We start from the raw sequence: 22,289 nt of genomic DNA on the forward strand, positions 1-22,289 counted from the left end.
AATTGTTGTTTTAAGTCCAAGAAATGAGCCCAGAGCCCTGGAGCCATGAAACCCCCGCAGTACCCACGGAGGCCCCACACTGCCCTTAAATGGATTACAGTACAGAAAACATTTAACTCAGATTGTGGCACTGTGCTACTCAAAAGAGAACTCATATTAAATTAGCCAATCACTGTACTTGTTCTTCAAAATTTAAAAAAGGACCTTAGATGTTCAAAGAGACAGCATCATCAGGAATATTTTGCTAGGTGATAATATAAGGTGACCCCTTTGTATGTCTTTCAGGATGAAAGTGACTATAACTCTGCACACGGCAGTGGTGTGTGGGAATATTACTAATGCATCCCCAATTTGCCAGACTGCCTCTACTTGCCAGCATGTGCTGGATCCCAAAATGTAAGAACAGCTAAAAAAAAAAAAAAAAAGTTGTTCATTACAGAGATATTAATATTAAATACAGGAGCTACCAACTAGCCTGACATCCTGCTGCTTTCTTTTCAAAAAGTGTTTCATTTTTTTTGCAGTATAGCTCAGCAAATCATGGGATTACAAAATAAGACTGGCATCCCTCAGGAATTCCCTGACTTCAAGTACTGTTATGGGGTGAGGGGGGATGATTACACGACATTACGAAGGCCTCGGGTTTTTTCCACATAATATGCAAAGGTGAGAGGACAGAGGCAAATGCTTTATCTTTTAGTTGCAGCAACAAGCTCTTGCCACACAGAGTAAAATCATGCAGCATGTCACAAGGTCTGTGTTAGCCTGTAGGGGGGTTGGTTCAATGGAAATTGATGTCTGCCTGTCCCCTGGCCTCTTCTGTTTAAAGTGTGAATCAAAACCAGTATGCAGCTTGTGGCGTTGAGGCTGAGGCTGGGACCGAGTCACCAAGACACACCTCTGACTGTGCCATTCAATCATTTGTGCTGATCCACACAGAAGTAACCCAAATACAGCCCTGCAGCTCTCCCAACCCCCAACCCAACCTCACAATCCCCACCCACCCCATTTGGCTCACTGCATGCTCCAGAAGAACATTGCGTGTTCCAGTAATGAGGTAATGAAAAAATAAGTCCTCAGTGTGTTGTGTGGAAAATGGAAAAAAAGAAAAAATTTGCATGCATAATTTATGTATTACTCCCTCTTAAGATATAACTCCACTTTTAAACCGACTGCCTAAAGCAGTTTAAATACATGTATTGCATTTTTTAATACTGTACTTAGAATCTTTTAAACATCTTAAACTAGTTTATCCTTCTTTTAAAGGCATTTAATGACATACAGTATATTTAATTGGCCACATGTATTAACAAAACATTTTAGTATAATCCATGTCATTACACAGTGTATACCTGAATAGACTCTGAAGCCTTGAGACAGAGCTATGCAAGTTATCAGAATTTCTTCAAAAATATATATAATTATAATTTTAAACAAAACATTAGAACTATAAAAAGGACCATTTATTGTTAATGGACTGGCATCCTGCCTTTTTTTAAACGTCAAAAGGAATAACATGCGATCTAAGGCTTCAGTGTATGAATATAGGGTGCCCATCTTCTTCCTCACCATCTGCTAAAGCTGAATGAAACTTTTCACAAATGATTTCCTTGCTTTTCTGTCACAAGTAAAAGACAGGGCACAAAAAAATCAACCTCAAAACTGTGAGGCAAGATGACAAATGAAACAATCCTACCACACCCAAGTCATGCTCTTTAATGTTCTGAGTAATTAAGACTACATCACTCGTTGTCCTTGGGAATAATAAAACAAAACATATTTAAAAAGAAACTAAACAAGAATGACAAAAAAGAGAAAGAACTGACAGAATCTATCCAAAACTCATTTAGCTTGTTTTCTGGAGGTTTGCCCAGTAAACAATTAAGCCACACCCAAGCCTATCCTTGATTTTATTGTAAATGTTTGTAGGCTTAGTACTGGAGGTATTTTGGCATTAAACCTTTTAGAAGAGATCATCCTGTGGCACTTCCCATAGTGCCAGTGAAATACTGAGAAAGGGATACAAGGAAAAAAATGACAGTATTACTTCTGGCCCAACTTAGTAATACCCCCCACTATCCATTGTTAGGGTGCAGTACAGTACGTCCTCTGGAACGTTGCAGGCACTAGTAGCCCATTGCAGGATACACTCAGACATAAACTCACACTCACTGTTACTGCCCAATCTAAAATTTGCAAGTTTTGGAAGTCCATCCATTCCGTCAATTGTCCAACATACCAAATTCATTTTTAAGGTTTCAACAGCATCAGGGACAAGACAGGATCCAGCCCTGAATGGTTTGACAGTCTATCATAGCTCACACTTTCTTTTGCACACACACCCTGACTCACTCATAGCAGAGTCATCAGTCAACCTAAACTGCATGCCTTTAGGGTGTGGTTGGATGACCAGCATATCTGGTGGCCTTGAATTCATGAACTTGGAAATCATATCAATATTGTTAATAATTAGGTTTTTAACTTTTGTGATAAATTGTCATTATGTCTTCTTCAGCTTTTTGATGTTTAAATCTAATTAAGGAATGCAATGCAAGGGTATTTTCTTCTCCTTTATGAACCCAATTGGGACTTACAGGATTGAAAAATGTTAAGATCTAAGTTATTTTATACATTTTTTTCTGAGACTTGCATCTTCCTAAATACAGTAGTTCTGTTTAAGTTCATTTCCAGTTTTTTTTTTTTACCATGGAGAATGTTTCTTTCAGTGTTAAATATATCTGAGGTATTTTGTTGTGCTTTTCCACAATATTTCAGATTTTATGAGTGCCCCCAATTTGCGGACAATTTTGTTAACAGTTGCAAACAAAAATAGGCTTTGGCAATTATCATTTCTACTTAGTTCTCCAGTGGTGAATGAAATCATTGAAATTTCAATTATATTGTAACAGGCCATATTTTATTGTTGATCAGGAGCCTCATGTATAAACGGTGCGTACGCACAGAAATGTTGCATAAGAATGTTTCCACGTTCAAATTGCGATGTATAAAACCTACACTTGGCACTTTTCCATGGTACCTCATACCCTGTCATACGCAAGTTCTCCGTTAGGTTTTGCAGACTGGCGGCACCCAGCATCAAAGCAGTGCTACTGTTCCTGTGTGGTTACCCTTTCTTAGATCCACATCCACGACGGCGGCTCAAGTGCTCCTTGTAGAACTGTTTGTACTTGCAAGTTACCGTGAGGTAATTGTACTTATGATACAGTTATAATATTGCACAACCTGAGCCACTTTATAAAGCGCGTATTTACATATGATGACGATATCATTTTTAAGATGAAATGCAGCAAAATATGTTGATTACATTATACAGATAAAACTTTAACTACACGGTGCCGCAGCGCTAGCGAGCTTGAGCTTCATTCACGGTTTGATCCTGCCTTGCGCTGTTTTCATGCTGTGGCTGGCGCGACACTGGAAGGATAGATGGATAGAATAATTAAACATTACAAAGATATATCGATGTTCCTTAAAAGTTTTGAAGAATCGGCATTCTAAGCTTACAGATGGCTTAACGTCTATTACAGAGTTGATTGTGTGGCGATTGGGTATTTGGAGAAAGAAAAGTAAGGACAGGAATTGGGGGTTAGTACGTTTGAAAGAGACAGTACTTCAGTAATAAATTATTTCATCGAAGGTCGCGCATGGCGCAGCAAGCATCTTGCTGTAAGACATGAACAATCACTGCACCACTGTGTTCCCATGTTAACATGCTTTAACTCATATCATCATTAAAATGATATCACGTATACTTCTCAGTATTTTAATTATTCAGAGAGCTGTAATATTACGAACTTAATGGATTCTGTGTCCTGTCGGAGGAAGAGCACGTAGTGATTCAGGCACATAGAGCACATATAAGATCAAATACAAAACAAAGCATTTAACGTGCTACTTTAGTTACAATGGGATTTGAGAAACTAGTAAATTAAACGATTTTAAGATGAAGTTTATGATGTTCTACTTTAATGACAAAATAAACTATGTGATTAAAGTGGAAATTTTGAGATTAAAGTTGACATTTCGTGTTTTTTTCACTGTACCCTAATAAGCTTTCATATGACACTCAGACGTTGGGCTACGACTCGCCTTTTCACGCCGACTTTGATATGTGACAACTTTTTTATTTCGGGTACTGTGCGACTTTGTGAACTTGAGCTTTCCAGTTTCTCCGACACGCTATGTCACTCGATCAACTTCCTTTTGTTGCTTATATAACTGTTTAAACCAACAAATAGTACGTTTTTCTTTGCCTCCATTTAGTATTCGCTGAAATACTTCTATTTTTCCTCGTACTTTTGCCATTGCCTTTTCACAGAACGCCGGGCTTAAGGTCTTTTTATATTGATTTGCATATTCAAAGAGGCGTAGGAGGAGGAGTTGGGGCGGGACAGCAAGCGCGTGCACGTGCATTTATTTCCACGCTGAGCGGGATTTATGTAGCAGAAGAATGCGGAAGTTGGCGAACGCACAGATTCCTGCATCTGGATTTTTCTGTGCGTAAGCACATTTTGGCTTTTGTGCTTTCGTCATGTTATAGATAGATAGATAGATAGATAGTGCGAATTCTACGCACGGCGTTATGCATGAGGCCCCAGATGTGCTATTAATATAAGTGTCGGTACGTGTGAGGTTCCTCCTTGGAGATTTATGAGCTGCATGCTACTAAAGGCTGGTTTATACTTGAAATAGCAAAAGTGACATCAGACAAAATTTTTATAACTACGCAGCGCTGCTGATGTGGCGGCCATAAAAAGAAAAAAAATAATAATACAAATGCTAATATCAGGGGAAGCGGTGCCAGGTGGATGAAAAACATGATAAAAATTTGTTGGGGATGGGTTGAAAAATAGCCCAAAATACCACATTGTTTTTTAAAAACTAACCCAAAAAATCGCAACCCACGAAACTTTATATTTTTTTCCCACGGATGACAATCAAAAATAGCCATACTGGGGGAGAAAATCTCTGACCTGGCAATACTGGTCACGGATCTACTCTTGTTTACGCATCTTTGCATGCCTTTTCTCTTTTGATTTAACTGATTCTCTGTGCAAAATACCAGCCTGTCCATCAGTAAACATGCACACGCAGGCGCCTGCACACTGTTTTCCTCACACACAGCGACATCACAAAGTCTACGTTCTTAGGTTGCAGGTTTATTACATGTTATCGATTTACCTGACAGCTCTGTGGATAGTAAACTTTGTTAAAATGGTATTGAAAAACACCACATGTTAGTTGTTTCTTCAGTCATTTTGGTGTGCACAGTTTGTTGTGTTACCAATAAATTCTTAAATGGGAGCTCATCAACAAAGAAACATGTAAAATTAGATTTTATAAAATATTAATAATAGTAATAATTATAATTAATAATTCATTACTTGACACCCAGGAACTCTGTACAGAGACATTTTAAAAGACAAATCCTTAGAATAAACATTCTAATCCACTTTCATGCCCTATGTGGTAACTTGCTCTTAAACATTTACACATGTAGCTTTTTTCTGGGGATGAAACAGGGGAAAATATTTCCACAGCAAAGGCTTTGTTGTGGAACTCAAATTTCACCTCTGTCATATGAGTGATTAAAACCGTGTGAATGAAATTGTTCTGTCCAAAAAAAATCCCTTGCCTGTCATGCCCACCCCTTTAAATTGGGGGAAGATAACTATCTTATAAAACTCATATACTGCATGCATAGTTGATGATGGCAGTTTTAAACTGATCAAAAGGTTTTTAAAAAACTTGTAGAAAGCATTCAATGGTAATCTTTACCTGCTGTGCCCCCTTGTGAAATGAACACTGGGTAGTTAAAATGGTGCACAGTGTCTTTAATAAGCCTATCAGGCAGTTTTCTATAGCACTTTCTTATCAACTGTGCCCCACCTTCCCTTCCACTAGAGGAGACACTGTTTTCCACAGCTGAGCCTTTGCTGTAGAAATGCATGTCTCTGTAAGGTGCTTGCAAAATGATCACTGGACAGCTGAAATTGTTCAAACTCTATTTTAAAAGGCTGTAGAAAGTCTTCAATATCAATTTCATGTTTAATGTGTCTCTCCGTCCCATCCATTGGAGGGGACACTCATTTCCACAGTTGATTCTTTGACGTTGAATTGCTGTTCTGTTTACAGAATCAGCAATGGACAGCTAAAATTACGCTAAACCTATTTTAAAAGAATCTAGGAAGTCACTTTTTTCTCCGCTATGCCCTTTTGCCCTATCCATGGCAAGAGACACTTATTACCCCAGCTGGAACAGAGCCCCTTGTGTGCTACTTTCTAAATGAACTGGACAGCTAAGATTCTTCAAAATGTATTTTGAAAGGTTGTAGAAAACCCTTTAAATCACTTTCATGTCTACTATGGCCTTCTGTCCCATCCACTGGAGGGGCACTCATTTCCACAGCTAGAGTAAAGCTATAGAAATGCGTGCCTCCTGCCTGCTGCTTACTTGATGAATACTGGAATTAAAAAATGTACAAAAATATTTAAAAAGATTGAAGAAAGTCTTCTATATCACTTTCATGTCTACTGTGCCCTTCTGTTCCATACATTCGAGGGGACACATTTCCTTGGCTAGGCCTTTGCCATAGAAGTGCATGTCCCCTGTCTTCTGCTTTCAAAATGAACACTGGACAGCTAATAATTACAAAGTCTGTGACTTACTACTGTTGATATGGAAAACTTGCCACTTCAGCCCCAAAAGCAAGCATATGGAATTAGGCTGTTTTACATGCACACCTTCTGCAGTGAAGACCCAGCATTGGTTGCCCCACATTTACTGGGCACATTCTGTTTTTCTGAACTTGGTTAACACAGGACAGTGTGAGAAAAGTTTGCAGATACTCTTACTAAAAAAGAAGCTAATCATACAGATTTCCCCAATATTCTACATCTTGATGAGATCTTTCTTGTTCTGCCTATTTGAGCAGCTTAGTGTGAACATGGCTTTTCAGTATAGTATCAAAAGTGCGAAACTTTCTCAATGTCTCAGCTTTAGAGGATTTAGTCAGATCAACACAGAAAACCCATTTCTTAAACAGTTTAATCCTAAGCCCTGTGTCAAACACTGGCTCACTTCAAACAAAAGGAAAAGAAGACCAAATTACATAGGATGGCCATCTGCCACTCACATTCGGATGGTCAGTGACACAGACTCAGAGCCTGAATAAAATTCACTATTCTTAACATTAGAATCCCTGAAGCCTACGAAAAAACTTGGAATCCCAGGCTACCTTAAATTCCTTTATAAGTACCATAAATGTACACTGGCTGTTACAGACTCAAATCAAATGTATGTTTTTACTGTATATAGTAACAATAAGAGCAGCTCACTACTCAAACCCAGAAACGCCCAGAATCAAACCTGCGAACTCTTGATTTTGAGTCAGCAGTTCTTACATCTGCACCACCCAAATGGTTGAGTCAGTGTTGTATCCTAACACGATTTCTTTTTCTTCGGTTATATTCTTGATTAAAAGCGCACTTGTTTTGTTATACATGTACCTTTTGTGAAAATGTTTATTTGATATTTGGACTTAAGTCTTCACACATTATATACTTCATGTCTACATTTTGTCAATTATTATTTAAACATGAAAAACATTTCATTTTTAGTTATGTGTTCAACAATGCCTGCCTCATATTTCCTGTCATCCTGCATTTACACAGATCGTTGTAGACATGGAACACACATGAATTGCATGTGTTCCAAATAACGATATATTATTTACCCTATACAGCTCCAGGCATCTCACACGCAGATAAAGAGCCTTGAGCTGGGAGAACTTTTTGCCCGAGTTGAGCTGCGGCGGTGTGGGGGATGGGATAGCAGGCTGCTTGTGCTTATTGACACATTTGCAAATCAAATGATGCTAATGGAGAGGTGCGAAGGAATTTAAGGTGGCCTGGGATTACGAGTTTTTTCATAGGCTTCAGGGATACTAGTGTTAATGATTGTACATAGTTAGAAAGTTATAATGCCATTCAGTTACCCAAATCATTAAGGCAGACACAAAAATCACAAGGATGCACTGCACATGAGAAGGAAAATAATTAGGCACAGATACATGAAGGTTAGAAAGGGAAAAAAATGAAGCATTAATATTTTACACATTTTATTATTTGTCTCTTAAATCAAAGCTATTGGCTCCTAATTTTTTTCTTTTAGGAGTCACTGGCTCCTTAAGATGAATTTTTATCTGGAGCTGTGAAACACAAACAGCCAGAATAGTGTGGTACATGATATCAGAATCGTGATGGTGTAAAGGTCATTGTCATCCACTACCTTGTTCTCCAAGACTATGGTAACTCAGAATTTTACATGTGACTTCTAGCTATATAGTGCTTCTGGCTTCTGGCATTTGTTTATGATATCTTGACTGCAATTTAGTTTAGTATGTTTGGTTTTGACTTCTGAAACTATTGATTTACTGGTATGAACTACAGGCACATTTATTTGACTATGTCTCTTCTTATCCCTTCAAACTGTCTCCTGCCATTACCTACAACCTGGCAGAATAAAGGTCCTCTCTTACTCACACCAGTCAAGTTCTTACCAACTGCAGACAACCTAGTTTCTGCTTCGCTAAACTTCTAGTCATGAAGTGGCTTTAAATGCTATGTGTTGGTCATTTCCAGCATCCAAGATGGTATTCCCTTTGCTCCTGGAATGCCACGTTTTTAACTAGCCATAAAAAGCCAGGACTCCCTGGTTGCCTTGCTGCTGCCTGCACTGTTTGGGAGACACATTGGCCCCATATGTACTCTTCTAGAACTGCGCACCGTCTAGCAGTTAGGAAGTGATGCCGCTGCTAATATTTTCTATTTTGTTTCTCAAAGATTTGTTCTTATAACTGAAAGGTTTCTACCCAAAATGCTTACCATGTGTTAAGATGCAGTTTTTAAGCTGAGTAATGAGGTTGGCACAAGGATAGGTACTATACTCTTAAACAAAGTGTTAACACTGAGTTATCTCGACCAACAAAATGTTGACAGTATGTTGACTTTAGTGACACTAAATAATTGTGAAAGGCTGCTCTATTTACATGGGTGCACAACGTCAAGAAAGAAAAAACAATTGTTCGTAATGACTAATGGTTTGCTAAAACATAGAGGTAGATATCTGGGAGTTATGATACAGGGCTAGTTCTTTGTGGCTAATTCCATTACATCTGTTCATAGTTTATTTTGTGTTGTTGGTAGAAATTTTTTCTTCACAAAATGAACCATAAACACATTGAATAAACTGCCAAGTAGTATGTTAGAGAGCAGGACTTCAGGGCCTTCAAATCTCAGTTTGATGTTATTTTGGAGAAATTAGATGGATAGATTTAGCAAGCTTTTTTGGACTAAATAACCAGTAAATGTATGCTGTAGGATTGTTCTGTGATTAGTTTCAGACAGTACATTCAGAGTTGATGGCTTATGCTGATTCATTTATATGACTTAGAGATTGTCTTGCATACTAGGGCATTTACACTCACTTCATATATTATCCCAATGTGAAGATCTTTCCACCCCATAGAGATATGGCTCCAAGTTCTTTCAGCTCTCTGATGTTATTTGTACCTAAAACCCAAGGTCCAACTCCTCTTCTGCCAGCTCAATATCATCTGTTTGTCAGCCTGAGTGCAGATGAGTTTGAGTCAGTGATGCCGCAGTCCTAGATGTCAATGATCATCTTAGTTTAGTGCCCCACATCATACTAACTCTATAAGCTTAGAATAAATGGCATTTGTGTGCACAGAATACAGATAAAAGGAAGATGATAGCTGTTTATTTTTCAAATGCATCATTTTGCTTATTATTTTAAGTTAAATTGGAGAGCAAAGGTTCATCAGAAAATTGGCATGTTCATTTGTTCTAATTGTAGCAGTCAATTAGAAAACCCGCCAAGAGTGCAGCTTTCCAGTTTTATGAGCCCATATGTAAAATACATTTTTAATGCATTCAATCAATGAGGTGTATCTCCTCCCTTTAATAGCAATGACCCAAATTCAGAAAAGTAACAAAGATACATATGTGTTTTCAATTGCTGTGTGAGCTAAAAAGAGTTAACTAGTATTAGATGCATGCAGCAGCTTTTGCCAACTTTATTCCAGCATGAATGCATGGAAAAAAAATCTCAAAAAAAAAAAAACAAGGCCGAGGTCGGTAATAATTTAAATGTGATTAGTTCAAATGGAAACTTTAGCCCCCATTTAACCAGAGGTATCTGTTTATCCACACGCTGTGTTCCATAATAAGTATTTCTCCCTTTTGACTTTCGCAACAAGACGAAACGCAGAACAGCAGAGCCTAATTGACTCTTTGTTGGTGCAGGAAGGGAACAGACGCATTAATGATAAGTAAAGCAAATGGGAATATTTTTATGTCCAATGCATTTATCACCAATTCTTGTGAACTTTCAGAGCTACTCTCATTGTACTGCCCCTAAGCAAGACCTTTAATATTTTTTTCTTTTTGTTTTTTTGATTTCTCACTCTAAAGAGCTGTGTAATAAATAAATACAGAGTTAAATCATTGGATTTTATGGCACTAATCTGCAAGCATGGTCTTCCGGCATAGAAATATTTAGTTGCTTTTATTTTTCCTTTCATTTAAATTGGCTGACTCTTTTAGAACTAGCTTAATGAGACTTGTCTGAATAAAATATTAAACACAGTAAGAATAGGATTTTGCGTATAAAAGACTTTTTCCTAAAACCTCTATAGGGAAGAATATTTTCAGTAAGCTTTTTAACAAAGTGTTAGGGCTGGCTATAGAAGAAAGGCCAAGACGTGACAGGAGTCCTTCGTCTTTATGCATTTGGCAGTCTCTGTGCAAATTTGCTCACCAGCTTGTGGTAAAATCGTTCAAAGGCGTAACACAAAAATAATTTGTATAAAAAGTCTTCCTTGAGTTGTCTTGTCTCTTATTGTCTTGTCTCTTGTTTAAGTAACATACCTACAAGTTTTAAATATCTTCAGTGAATTACATTTTTTTTTCTTCTCGGTCTCTCCACTGTGCATGTGACTTGTCTCCTGTGAAAAAAAAAAATAAGTGTAACAGACAACCTTGCTAACACCCTTCACAAATTTCAGAAGGTCTGTTAAACTTCTTGTTAACCATCTTCAGAAGCATCATACTTACAGGATGTGATGTTTATGTTGATCGGTAACTTAGCATGACTCCATTTCAAATACCACATTCAATTTTCACCTCCCTAACACTTGGAATATTGCTGGAACCAGATTTTTCTGCAGGAAGAGCCAGTCTTTGCAGGAGTTCATTATAAAAAGTATATTTCAAAGAGAACATTTTATAATTATTTCAATATTCGAATATGTGCCAATATTAACACACACTTGTATACTGGAGCCCTGTAATATTGCAGAAGGACTAAATTCCATTGCATATTAAAGAATGAATGTGAGACCCCATTTGCAAAATATCCTCAGATTTTGTTCCATAAAAAAGACTGCTGTACAGAACGTGAAGTACACAGAGAGGGATACATTTGTAAGTAAATAATACAAAACACTGGGGAAATGAGAAGCAAACCTCTATTACTATATAAGTGAAGTACCAGCGCTGAAGGGTTTGTGCAGGTTCTTTGCCAGGGTGCAAGTTAAAGGAGAGGCTCTTCTCACATTTCTATTGATGTAGCAACAGAGTGGCCTTTAACTGAGACCCTGCAGTGTCAGACCCCCATAAATCTGAAAGTAGATTCTTAGGCAGCATTGTAGGATGTGGCTGCTGGACAATACCACTGCCCAGGAGCCAAAAGGTTTTTCTTTTCTCCTTGGAAAGGCTGATGGAGCCAGGAAATGGTGGGAAATAAAGGATCAATAGAGGAAGGAGAATGTCGATGGACGTAATGCTTAGTTAAATAAAAACAATGAATGACAGAATATTTTTTTCAAACTGAGCAATTTTGCTTGTTTGATCAGCTGATTCTTTTATTTAAAGTAGTCTAAAATTCAAATTATCAGGAACTACTAATAGCCTAAACTACAGAGCTACATGATATTTTTTAAAATATTATTTATATAAATTGTGAGGTAGAAAAAAAACAGCTAGACATATGAAGGGTTGAGTGTACCAACTGATCCCCACCTGGCTAGCAATCATTGCTGGCAAAAAGTAGAAATGAAAAGGCACACGAGTATGCAAAAACTGTGCTATGCCAAACATAAGAGGTTGAAAGCTTCTGCCTTCATCAGCATCGATTCCAAACTGAACCAAGGCTTCCTATGTTTACAGCGCTTAAGTCTTGGTTGCTCCAAATGGGGCAGGGCTTCTTGAAGGAAATGAAAGAGAGATGCGAGCCCACTGCTGTTCAAACCTCAGAAGTGAGAGCAAAAAGGGAAGATGTAATTAGCAAGAGCGTTCCCTCTGTGCTCAGGGTGGTAACGTTTTCTTTTGTGGTAGTTTTGAAGATGTCCAAAAAGCATGCGTGCGTGACGTTATATACTGTATATATTTACATTTGAAGTGCAGGTGGTTTAAAGACTTGCTAAACAATCACACAGCACATCCATTATAAAGGACTGAACCAGTAATCTTGTGTTTTTCAGTCTAACTCCTGAACCACTAAGCCACAGCTACTATTGCTTGTATATAGATCTTTAATTTTAATCCCCAAATTTTATTAAAGATATATCAAAATATTCATTCCTTTTGTAGACCCGCTTATTCCAACACTGGGTTTGGCAGGGAAGGTGCCAAAGTATGTGAAGTATACTTAGTAGACTAAAAAAAGAGTAGGACTTTTTGCCAGTTCAGGTTGTAACAGCTAAACTTGTGTAATAATTTATAAAAATGCCGAAAGCAATGACTGAGCAAGAGACAGGCTTTGTTGAGCAAAAGGCCTCATTTCATTCCTTGCATTTTTTTTTTATAAATACTGAAGTACTAGGTGCCTTCCCTGTAAATTTCCACCCATTTTGATGCAGCTATCAATGCCACCCATCAGATGCATGAATATGTGCTCAGGCCTCAGGTGAGCCTGGCATTGTTTTGTTCAAACCTTCTCCAACATCATTTCAAAGTACAGGTTTTATTAAATAGCTTTAGGAGGGGCTGCAGGAGGCAGGTGTGTGTGAGTCAACAAACCGCCCCCAGCAAGTCAGCCTGAAGGCGCCAGCCTGAGCATGCAGCTCTCCAGAGGCTGATGAGTTCAGCGTACTTTAGAGGTCATATGACTCACCCTGGACACCAAGCTTAGACAAACTTGTTCTGCCCCTTTGTTTTCCCAAAGTGGGTTGGGTGGCCATCAAGTCAAAAGTACACCACAGCACCTCCCCAGCTCAGATCCCTAGCAACATGCTGTTAGGTGTTTCAGCAGCCACTTGTATTTATGCTTGGAGCAGAGACTTCCACTGTGTATGCAAGGCATTTGGCATGTGCTAAGAAAAAAGTGCAAGTTCACTTATTTACAGACTATTTATTAAGGGAAAGTGATCAGGTCAAAGCTTATTGGTGCAGTGAGGGCAAATCTGCTTGAGTTGCCTTTCATAAGAATGACTTATTAGGTCACAAAGGTTGGCATGGCAGTGTGCCAGCGACTGCTGTTTTAGCTGCACTTGGTGCAACACTGCCTTGCAGTATGTCTGTCTCCAGCTGGTCCCTCCTGCAGTGCTCCTTTCGTACTATTAGAAAGTTGCTCACACAGGATGTGTTCACGAAAAGAGGTTAGAAAATCGAAGGCTGTGCAAGTTGCCTGTGGGAACCTTTGAGTTTTACTTCTTCCCGAGCATACTGAGGACTGGCTACAGACAACTCGAGAACAACATATGAAGTATATGCCTGCCAGTTCTAGCAAGAGACTCCTGGACATTATAGCACTGTGCCTTTACATAGATAGCTTCCTAAATTTTAGCACATTCTGTAAGAAATACTGCTTTTTATATAAGCTAAGACAACACCAAGAGCATGTAGTAATTCTCACCATGTACACCATGTGACATTGGCAGTTCTGAGCCAAGTTGTTTTTTGAGTACTAAGAAATCTGTGATGTCTACTCTAGGAAAGTACCTTAGTTTACCTTAAATTGCAGGGTTGGGGTCATTCATGAATTTAATTGAGAATGCGTGGTAATTTCAAATTCACTTCCTGGAATTGGAATTGGAATTAGAATTGAATGTAGCTAAAGGGAAATGGAAATGGAATTGAATTCAAATAAATTCCATGAAATTCCACTTTCAAAGATAATTTGACTCGATTTGCTAAATAGTCTACAGTACATTAAATATTATGAATAACATAAATCGCAAACATATAAAAGAAATAAAAGACTAATGTATGTTTTATGCATTATGCATGTTAATTTCACAAATCACAAAGTAAAATATGAAATTTGATTGCCTCATTTACATGTGTCACTCTGTACATTAATGTCCCTCACAACATTTTCTTAAATTAGGTTAAAACTATGTTTCCCAAAATTACATGCAAGCTGTAGGTTTATAACCTATGAGTATAAATGAAAACCAGTTAAGGCCCATGATGAAGGAATGAGATTGGAGATTTTCTTTGAGTTTGATTGGACAGATTTTGATTGACCTTGGATTACTTTTTGTGTATGATCTTGAACTGTTTTGAGGATCTGATTAGTGTATGATCACTGGATTGCATGGGTGGAGAAAGACAAAAGGGCGGAGTGGCGGCTCTGAGGCTAAGGATCTGCGCTGGTATCCCGAAGATTGCCGGTTCGAATCCCCATCACTGCCAAAAGAGATCCTACTCTGCTGGGCCCTTGACCATGGCCTTTAATCTTCAATTTCTCCAGGGGCGCTGTACAATGACCGACCCTGTGCTCTGACCCCAAGGGGTATGCAAAAACTAACAAATTCCTAATACAAGAAATTGTATAAGGAGAAATAAAGAACAAAAAAAAAAAAACATCAAAGGCATTCTAACAAAGAAGGTCCTTTCACCCTGTAACAATTACAAAGGATTGCTCTCCACCACCAAAAAAGAGAACAAAACTCTTTGCATTTATGGACACCCAAATCCCATTCACATCTACAGATTTACCAGCATTAAAGAAGGTACGAAGTTACCTAAGTCTACCATGCCATACTGACGAGTCTTATCCTCTCTTGTACTATAAGGGCAACCAGAATAGGTTCCCCTTTTTAGCTCAAACTGCATGTTAGTATCTAGGTATTCCTGCCTCATCTGCTCTTGTGTAACGTGTGTTCAGTATTGCTGGCCAGATATTTAGACCTAAGAGATGCAATCTTAGTGATTCCAAATTTCAGGAATTCATGGTTATTTGATGCAATAAAAGGTGAATATATGAGAATGAAAAACATAAATGAACATGACTCATTATTTTGTGGATTGAGACGTATATCAAGTAGTAGAATTTATCACATTAAACTGGTAATCACTGGTATTAACAGTATATTCAGATACTTATGGCCAGGGTCACTCATCATTTATAAATTGTTAATGTATAGTTTCAGTTTTATTTACTTACATTTCATCAACTATTTTTCATACATTACTTGGTATTTGTAAGACACCATAAATAAAGTTCACGTGTACGTCCCTATGTACAATGCTCAGAAGCAGCAAATAAATGGAATTCGGCAGAATTTCACTGAATTAAATTCCATTTCCTGAAACTCCAGTTCAATTCCAATTCAGTTTCCTGTTGTTGATCTTGAATTCCAGTTCCATTTCCTTATTTGAATTGGAATTGTTGAGTTCATTCCTGAATTGTACCCAACTCTGTTAAAAAGTGCAAGTCAATAATTTTACATTACACTAACTCGCAACACACAAAGAAGTGTTAGCACAGTTGACCATGTGCCCTAAAATAAGAATGGAAGTATGGGTGAGCTTTTGAAGAACCAGACATGTTGAATGAGTAAATGATTTAAATTCAATTCAGATTTTCTTTTGTATAGCACTCTTCACTGAGTGCAGGCACAGAGCGCTGTGACAATTTCACAGGTAGATACAAATACAAACTTTGCAAAATACTAATTACATAATGAGTACACAATAAAGACACAGATTTGTTTAAACAGACAGTAAAGCAAAGTGTCATAAATGGAGTCCAGCACTAATTGTTGACTTTTTGCCAGTTGACAATGTAGGAGAGCAAAACAAAAATTCCAGTTAGCACCGCCCCTGGAGAAAATAAATCCGCAATTAGTTATAACCAGCAAATTTAAAGACAAAGTAAGCCGCCCACCCCCTCTTGGGCATTCTGCAGTGGAGTCTGTTCTGTAATTTGATGTCACAATCTTTCTCTCCATTGATTTATTCAAAAATGTCTGTAATCCAAAAAAAGAATCCATTACACAGGAGGTCAAAGACAGACAAGGTAATAAGTCACTGGCAAATATTTCTAGACAAAAAACCAAAAAAATCCAAATCAAGCAAAAAGGGTCCAATTGGGAAAACTCAAAGGTCTAAAGTGAAGTCAAAGCATCAGAAAATCTTAGAAAACAAAGCAAGGACTGACAAAACATAGCAAGTGGAATACTAGATAGGCTGATATCAAAGTAGGAATCCCAGTGCTCCAGCGCAGCAAAAACTGCTTCTCCATCAAGCGATTACTACACCATAGAGGCTGCATAGCAATACACCTGGGTAGGAGGGGCCAGGAGCCTTAAGCCCAACCTACTCCTTATACCTAAACCACGTATCCTAACTTTATATCTTTATATGTTTTGATAAAAGAAGGGAAAACAGAACATTTACAATGGAGAGTATTTGTGATTTTTATGAATGATGGGCTGGATGCAGTGGGGCATTGTTTGGCCATGCGAGATGGTGTGTTGTGATGCTTTTATATGCTCTTTATTTACATGTCTGTATTTCTGGCTTGAGGTTTTCTTCCAAAGTCTATAGTCTTGTTTTCAGGATGATTAGAAACTAAAATTTCCTCTCTGTTTAAACACCTAAGCTCATCCTGTTACAGAGCCCTTTACGGGTGGTGTTGACTCTGACCCAGTCTAGTGTCAAGAAGGTATGGAAAAATCAGTGGGTGGTACACTTTTCGGGTTGATTCATACTTTTGTTTAGCATTTTTCATGCATTTTAATGTCATTTTATAATCATTTCCCAAGCATTTCGGGGGTGTTTTTTGTGTTCTTTTAAACATTTTTCAAAGAAGCGTTCATTTTCAGAGAAGCAGGAAAATATGATTGATGTCATTTCCATGTTGTAGGTTGTGAGGAGTTGTGTTGTGAAGTGATTGTTATTTTTACTGAATGTCTTCTATGACTGTAGTGCTTTTAATCCTGGCGATCACAGTACTCAAGAACAAGTGTCATCAGCATCATGAGCACACATATTGGGTAAATGCTTGTTCTGCAGTAAAGGGTATCGAGAGGACAAGTCTTGACACTGTATGAAGCCGACAGCATCCTGAAAATTTCCAGAATTATACACAAGTGTTAATAAGCATGTAAGCAGTGAAATGTGAAAAAAAACATTGTGTTATTTCACAAAAAAATCACCTGCTGCTGTCAGCTCAATATTTTCCAAGTGCATGAACCGATTATCTGGTAACAGCTGAAGAGGATGGGGTTATCATACAGAGTGGTACTCAACTCAAACGTATTGAACAGACATTGTCTTCATATACATTTAATCCTCCATGAGCTAAGAAGTAAATTTAACCTGCCCAGTTTAGGGTCACTGGGAGGCAGAGATTATCACAGCAGCATTGAGTATAAGACAAGAAGTACACGTGGTGCAAGGTGAGACAATCATTTTCAGGGTTCAGTCACTAAGCCCAGAAGAAAACAGTGTGCTGTGTCCAATCAAGCATTTATAAAGTTTCTGTTTAGTTTTAATCCAATCATTAGTTAAAGATATTTTGAAACCATCTAAACATATTTTCTTAATTGAGAAGTATCACTGACACATTTTAAGTATTCAGTGTTAAAAGAGGTAATGCTACTCAGTTCAACATGCTCAATAATACCAATAATTCTAAAATGCATGAGCACATGTGGCATTGTGAGGAAGAGCTCTGCGCTACCTCTCTGCCTATTTGTTAAAGCATTTCCTCCAAATTTTAACCTGATTAAAACTAAATATATACCTATAACATTTATTGAATTCCTTTCACTTGATTGAAAACAACGTACCTTAATATGTCCCTCAATACCCATTAATAGACAACCAAAGCACGTCTTGTAAAACACTTCCAAAACGCTTTTGTTTTCTTTTACCAGCATTTTATGAACATTCCCATTGATTTCGATGGAACAAGCATTTGCCTTTAAAACGCTTGAAACTGCTGCATTCAGGAATTTTCTAAACTGCTCACTGCTAAAATACTTAGTTGTGAATACTGTTCTTGAAAATAATGGCAAGTAACTTTTGAAGAAGATTAGGAGCATTCTGGTCTAGCTCTAAAGCACTAGAAAAACAACAACAATAAAATGTATTTGTTGTATAGCCCAAAATCACACAAGGAATGCCTCATTAGGCTTTAACAGGCCCAGTTTTTTGACAGCAAAAAGAAACTCCCAAACAAAACCTTTAAGAGAAGAAATCTTGGTAAAAGCAATTCAGAGAGAGAGAGAGAGACCCCCTTCCAGATAGGGTAGGTGTGCAATGGGTGTCAAAAATGAAGTAAGTACAATATGCAAAACAGAACACACAATCCTTAGCTGTGGATAAGCCCTAAGGGTGTTGCCTCAAAATTTATGTTAGAAAATAAGACATCCTACTAATTTAGACCTTAATGTTAATGTTTTATAAAGATATGCTAATGTTTAAGTTTCATCAGAAATTTTTGTTTTTTGTGCCTTGCAGGTGCTGGAGAGGCTATTTCAGAAGGGTTTCAATGTGGTGGCATCTTGTGGAGGGGGAGTGGATTCATCCCAGTTTAGCGAGTATGTTCTTTGTCGTGAAGACAGACGATGTCAGCCAACGACAACCACCATTAGGATAAAGCAGGAGCCCCTGGACTAAATCCACCAGAGAAAAAGACTTCAAACAGCAAATTTGGGCAACAAAGTTGATGAACCTGAACTTGTTTTTGTTGCCAGCTACTGAAGCTGCTCTTATAAATGGGTGTCTTGAACTCCGAACAATTATTTTGAACTGAGGGCACTCAGTTTTACATTACAAGAATGTAATCTCATGACCTGCAGTGTTAGAAGGAGCCAGATGGCACAACATTCTGGATGAGTGTTATTTAAGTGTAATGGTGGTCAACAAAGGAGTCGCCATTTCAAACCCACAATATGCTGGCCCTCTTCTGCTGTGCAGTCCCTCTGTAGGCAACACAACAAAGAACATTTGGGCTGGCTTCCAAAAGAGTGGATCTCACTTTGGCTGACACTTTGTATTTGTCCATTTGCAGATCCTTGGATGACAGCTGTAGTACAGCCCAACAAAATCATCAATGGCAGGAGGATGCTATCTTTTCTCCAAAAGACAAAGTACTGTTCTTTTGCTCAGAGACACATACTGCACTGTTTGGCTGTGCTATGGGGCCCAAGAATATGTACCTAATAATAACATTTAAAAACAACTTGAAATGGCAACCAGTACAGAGGAAAGACCCCAATCTCTTATTATACTTGGAATAGCTCTGTCTTATCCCACCAACGTATGACTGAAGCAATTTATATTTAAACATATTCTACATAATCCTAGCATTAATTCACTTTGCAGATATTATATACATATATATATATATAGTGAGAGCTAGAAACAATATGAATTATACATTGTAATTTGTCCTTCCCATTCACCCTTATTTGTTTAGCTCTTTTTAAGTTTCCAATACATGAAGGATTTTCCGAGGTTGCTCTTAGATATAAAGCCAGCACAACATGTGTGTGTGTGAATATATATATATATATATATATATATATATATATATATATATATATATATATATATATATATATATAGACACACACACACATACTCACTGTGCATAAATACGTACATACAGACATGCTCATACTTATTGCTAGGAATCTGAATATTTTGATTGTCTTTACTGTCCGAAAATGGAAATTTGTTTTGTAATGGGAATTGAAAAATAATTAGGGAAACTATTGAAGGACACCTTTATTGGGGAGTTACTGTTGATGTGGGGAGATCTCTGTGAAATGAGAGTTGTGTATGCATTATTAGACAACACTTCTTTAAATAAGGAAACATTTATCACAAACATGCCTCTTCTTGGACAAAATGAAGAAAAAGAGACGTCTCACCCTCCCATACATGCGTGTCCAAAAAGTACATGTGACTCATAAACTTTAACAAAGCCTATTTTTGCTTGAGAATGATGGCGGGAGATCTCTGCTGCCACATCAGGCAATTAGAAGAAAAGTGTGTATGACCTAATAGTGCAAAGGACTTAAAAATAGCAGCATTTAGAACATACCCTCTGGCAATAGTGATGCTCACTACATTTACGTCAACAACACAGCTATGTCTAACTTACAAGATCACTTCTCCCACAAATAAGACACCGAAGTCCCTTCCACATTAACACTTCACTTGTAAATCATATTTTTTTTTATCCCAGGCAGGTGTTTTGTTTCTTGCTACATTTTCTAAAAGTAGGTTGGATTAGGTTGGAAGTAATGAGTAAATAAACTGTACAGGCACCAAATGATAAATAAATCTGGAGAGCACATGCAGTATACATCTTATAATTAAACCAGCATCAGAGATTACTACCGAACACTCACCGATTTGTCTCAGCACATTTTGGAAAGATTTCAGCTCCATTTGCCGCCAATAATTGTTGTTCGCAATTTTGTATGCAGAAGTTAACCATTCATATTGTGTCACATAATCGTCTGCATGTTCCCATCATGCTTTTCACAATAAATAATTTATTAACTGTGAATAATGTTTGCAGTTTACAGTATTCACTAAAATTCACTTAACAAAATACTTTTTAATAACCCTCCTGTGATGCAACAATTAGAGTAGTGATGTTCAATTCTGCTCTTTGAAGGCCACAGTGGCAGATGGCTGCTGTTCAGCAGAACTTGTTATTGGAAACTAATTCTGTCTTGTGATTCAATTCTCTTTCCTCCAATTCCAAAATGAATAAAGTAAAGTAAGAATAAAGTCTGGAGGATTCCATCTACAACTACACTGCTTATGTCATAGCATTTCAACTGCTTGCATTCATTTTGGCACAAACATCAGTCAGCTTTACCTTTTTCGACCTGTTTCTGAAGGAAGTGCTTAGCTATCACATTTCTCCCATGAAGGGCAGTTTTTCTCTGGTCTTTTATAGAAAATGGCCTCCTCTTTTATTATACTGAAAAAAATTCTTTAAAGGTTGTTTGTCCATGAAAACTGGGGATGCAGCACATAGCATCATATTAGCTGCTGTCTTTGCATAGTGGAGTTTGACTGTTTTGTAAGAAGAATCTGTATTTAAACAGAAATCATGAACCTGCCCACACTGAAAGGATTCTGACGAAACTGAACAAATATCCCACCATTCCATCTATTTTTGCTTTTTGCACTTTAGAATCATACCAACCTAGAGCCTGTTCCATACAGGCAGTGGGCAGCCTGGGAATGGAGTCCCAGATCTCTGACAGACTGTGAGGAAGTACAACTAACCACTAAGCCAAGAATGTTGTCTTATAAAATGAAATATCAAAGCTGAACAAGACAGTACAGGCATTCTCAAAACCACCTTCAGTTAATGCATTAAAAAATGCAGAATTGGCACCTGATTAAAAGCCATTTTGAATTAAACCAGCAGCCATTGTTGACTGAAAGCATTGTCCTTCCCTTGCCCTGATCCCAGACTATATGGTGTAACCTAAACTGAAAGAAAGTTTTATGCAATTAGGCAACAGAATCCATTCTTCACACTAATCTTGAATTATGGAGTCGTGCAACGACAAACTTAGGGAGCAGGGAATCTGTAAGGGCCTGATGGACTGAATGGCATCCTGCCATTTGTAAACTTCCATATGTTATTAAAACCTGAGCGTTTATTTCATTACAGGCATGTATTATTTGTTAAATTGTATATCTTTTAAGAAAATCAATTGCTTCTCTGACTTAGCTAACAGCATCTGCACTAGCTGATTGTCAAAATGATCCTGAGAACAAAGGAGCCATGCCAGACTTGCAAAACTTCAGACATTTAGAAAAGCATTTTTGTTATTGTAGTTTCATGACTGAATAAGGGAGACTGTCTAGCAGGGGATTCAGGAAGGGGGCATGTGTGTTTGTGTTTATTTTTAAAATGAGCTGAATAAGCTGCAGTGCTTCTTATTGTAAAGGGGGCATTGCTGAGTGTTTTT

General features: G+C 37.7%; 1 protein-coding gene across 2 annotated transcripts in view; it reads left to right on the plus strand.

The window, feature by feature from the left end:
* Positions 1 to 19,869, plus strand: part of LOC114658059 (BTB/POZ domain-containing protein kctd15) — a 122,459-nt gene extending 102,590 nt beyond the window's left edge. For both annotated transcript variants that reach the window (XM_028810082.2, XM_028810085.2), the window contains exon 5: positions 18,799 to 19,869. In XM_028810082.2, the coding sequence (XP_028665915.1) occupies positions 18,799 to 18,957 (159 nt within the window). In that variant the 3' untranslated portion in view covers positions 18,958 to 19,869. The remainder of the gene's footprint in view (positions 1 to 18,798) is intronic.
* Positions 19,870 to 22,289: the final 2,420 nt, after the last annotated feature.

Source organism: Erpetoichthys calabaricus, chromosome 9 (assembly GCF_900747795.2).
Source record: "Erpetoichthys calabaricus chromosome 9, fErpCal1.3, whole genome shotgun sequence".
Lineage (NCBI taxonomy): Eukaryota > Metazoa > Chordata > Cladistia > Polypteriformes > Polypteridae > Erpetoichthys > Erpetoichthys calabaricus.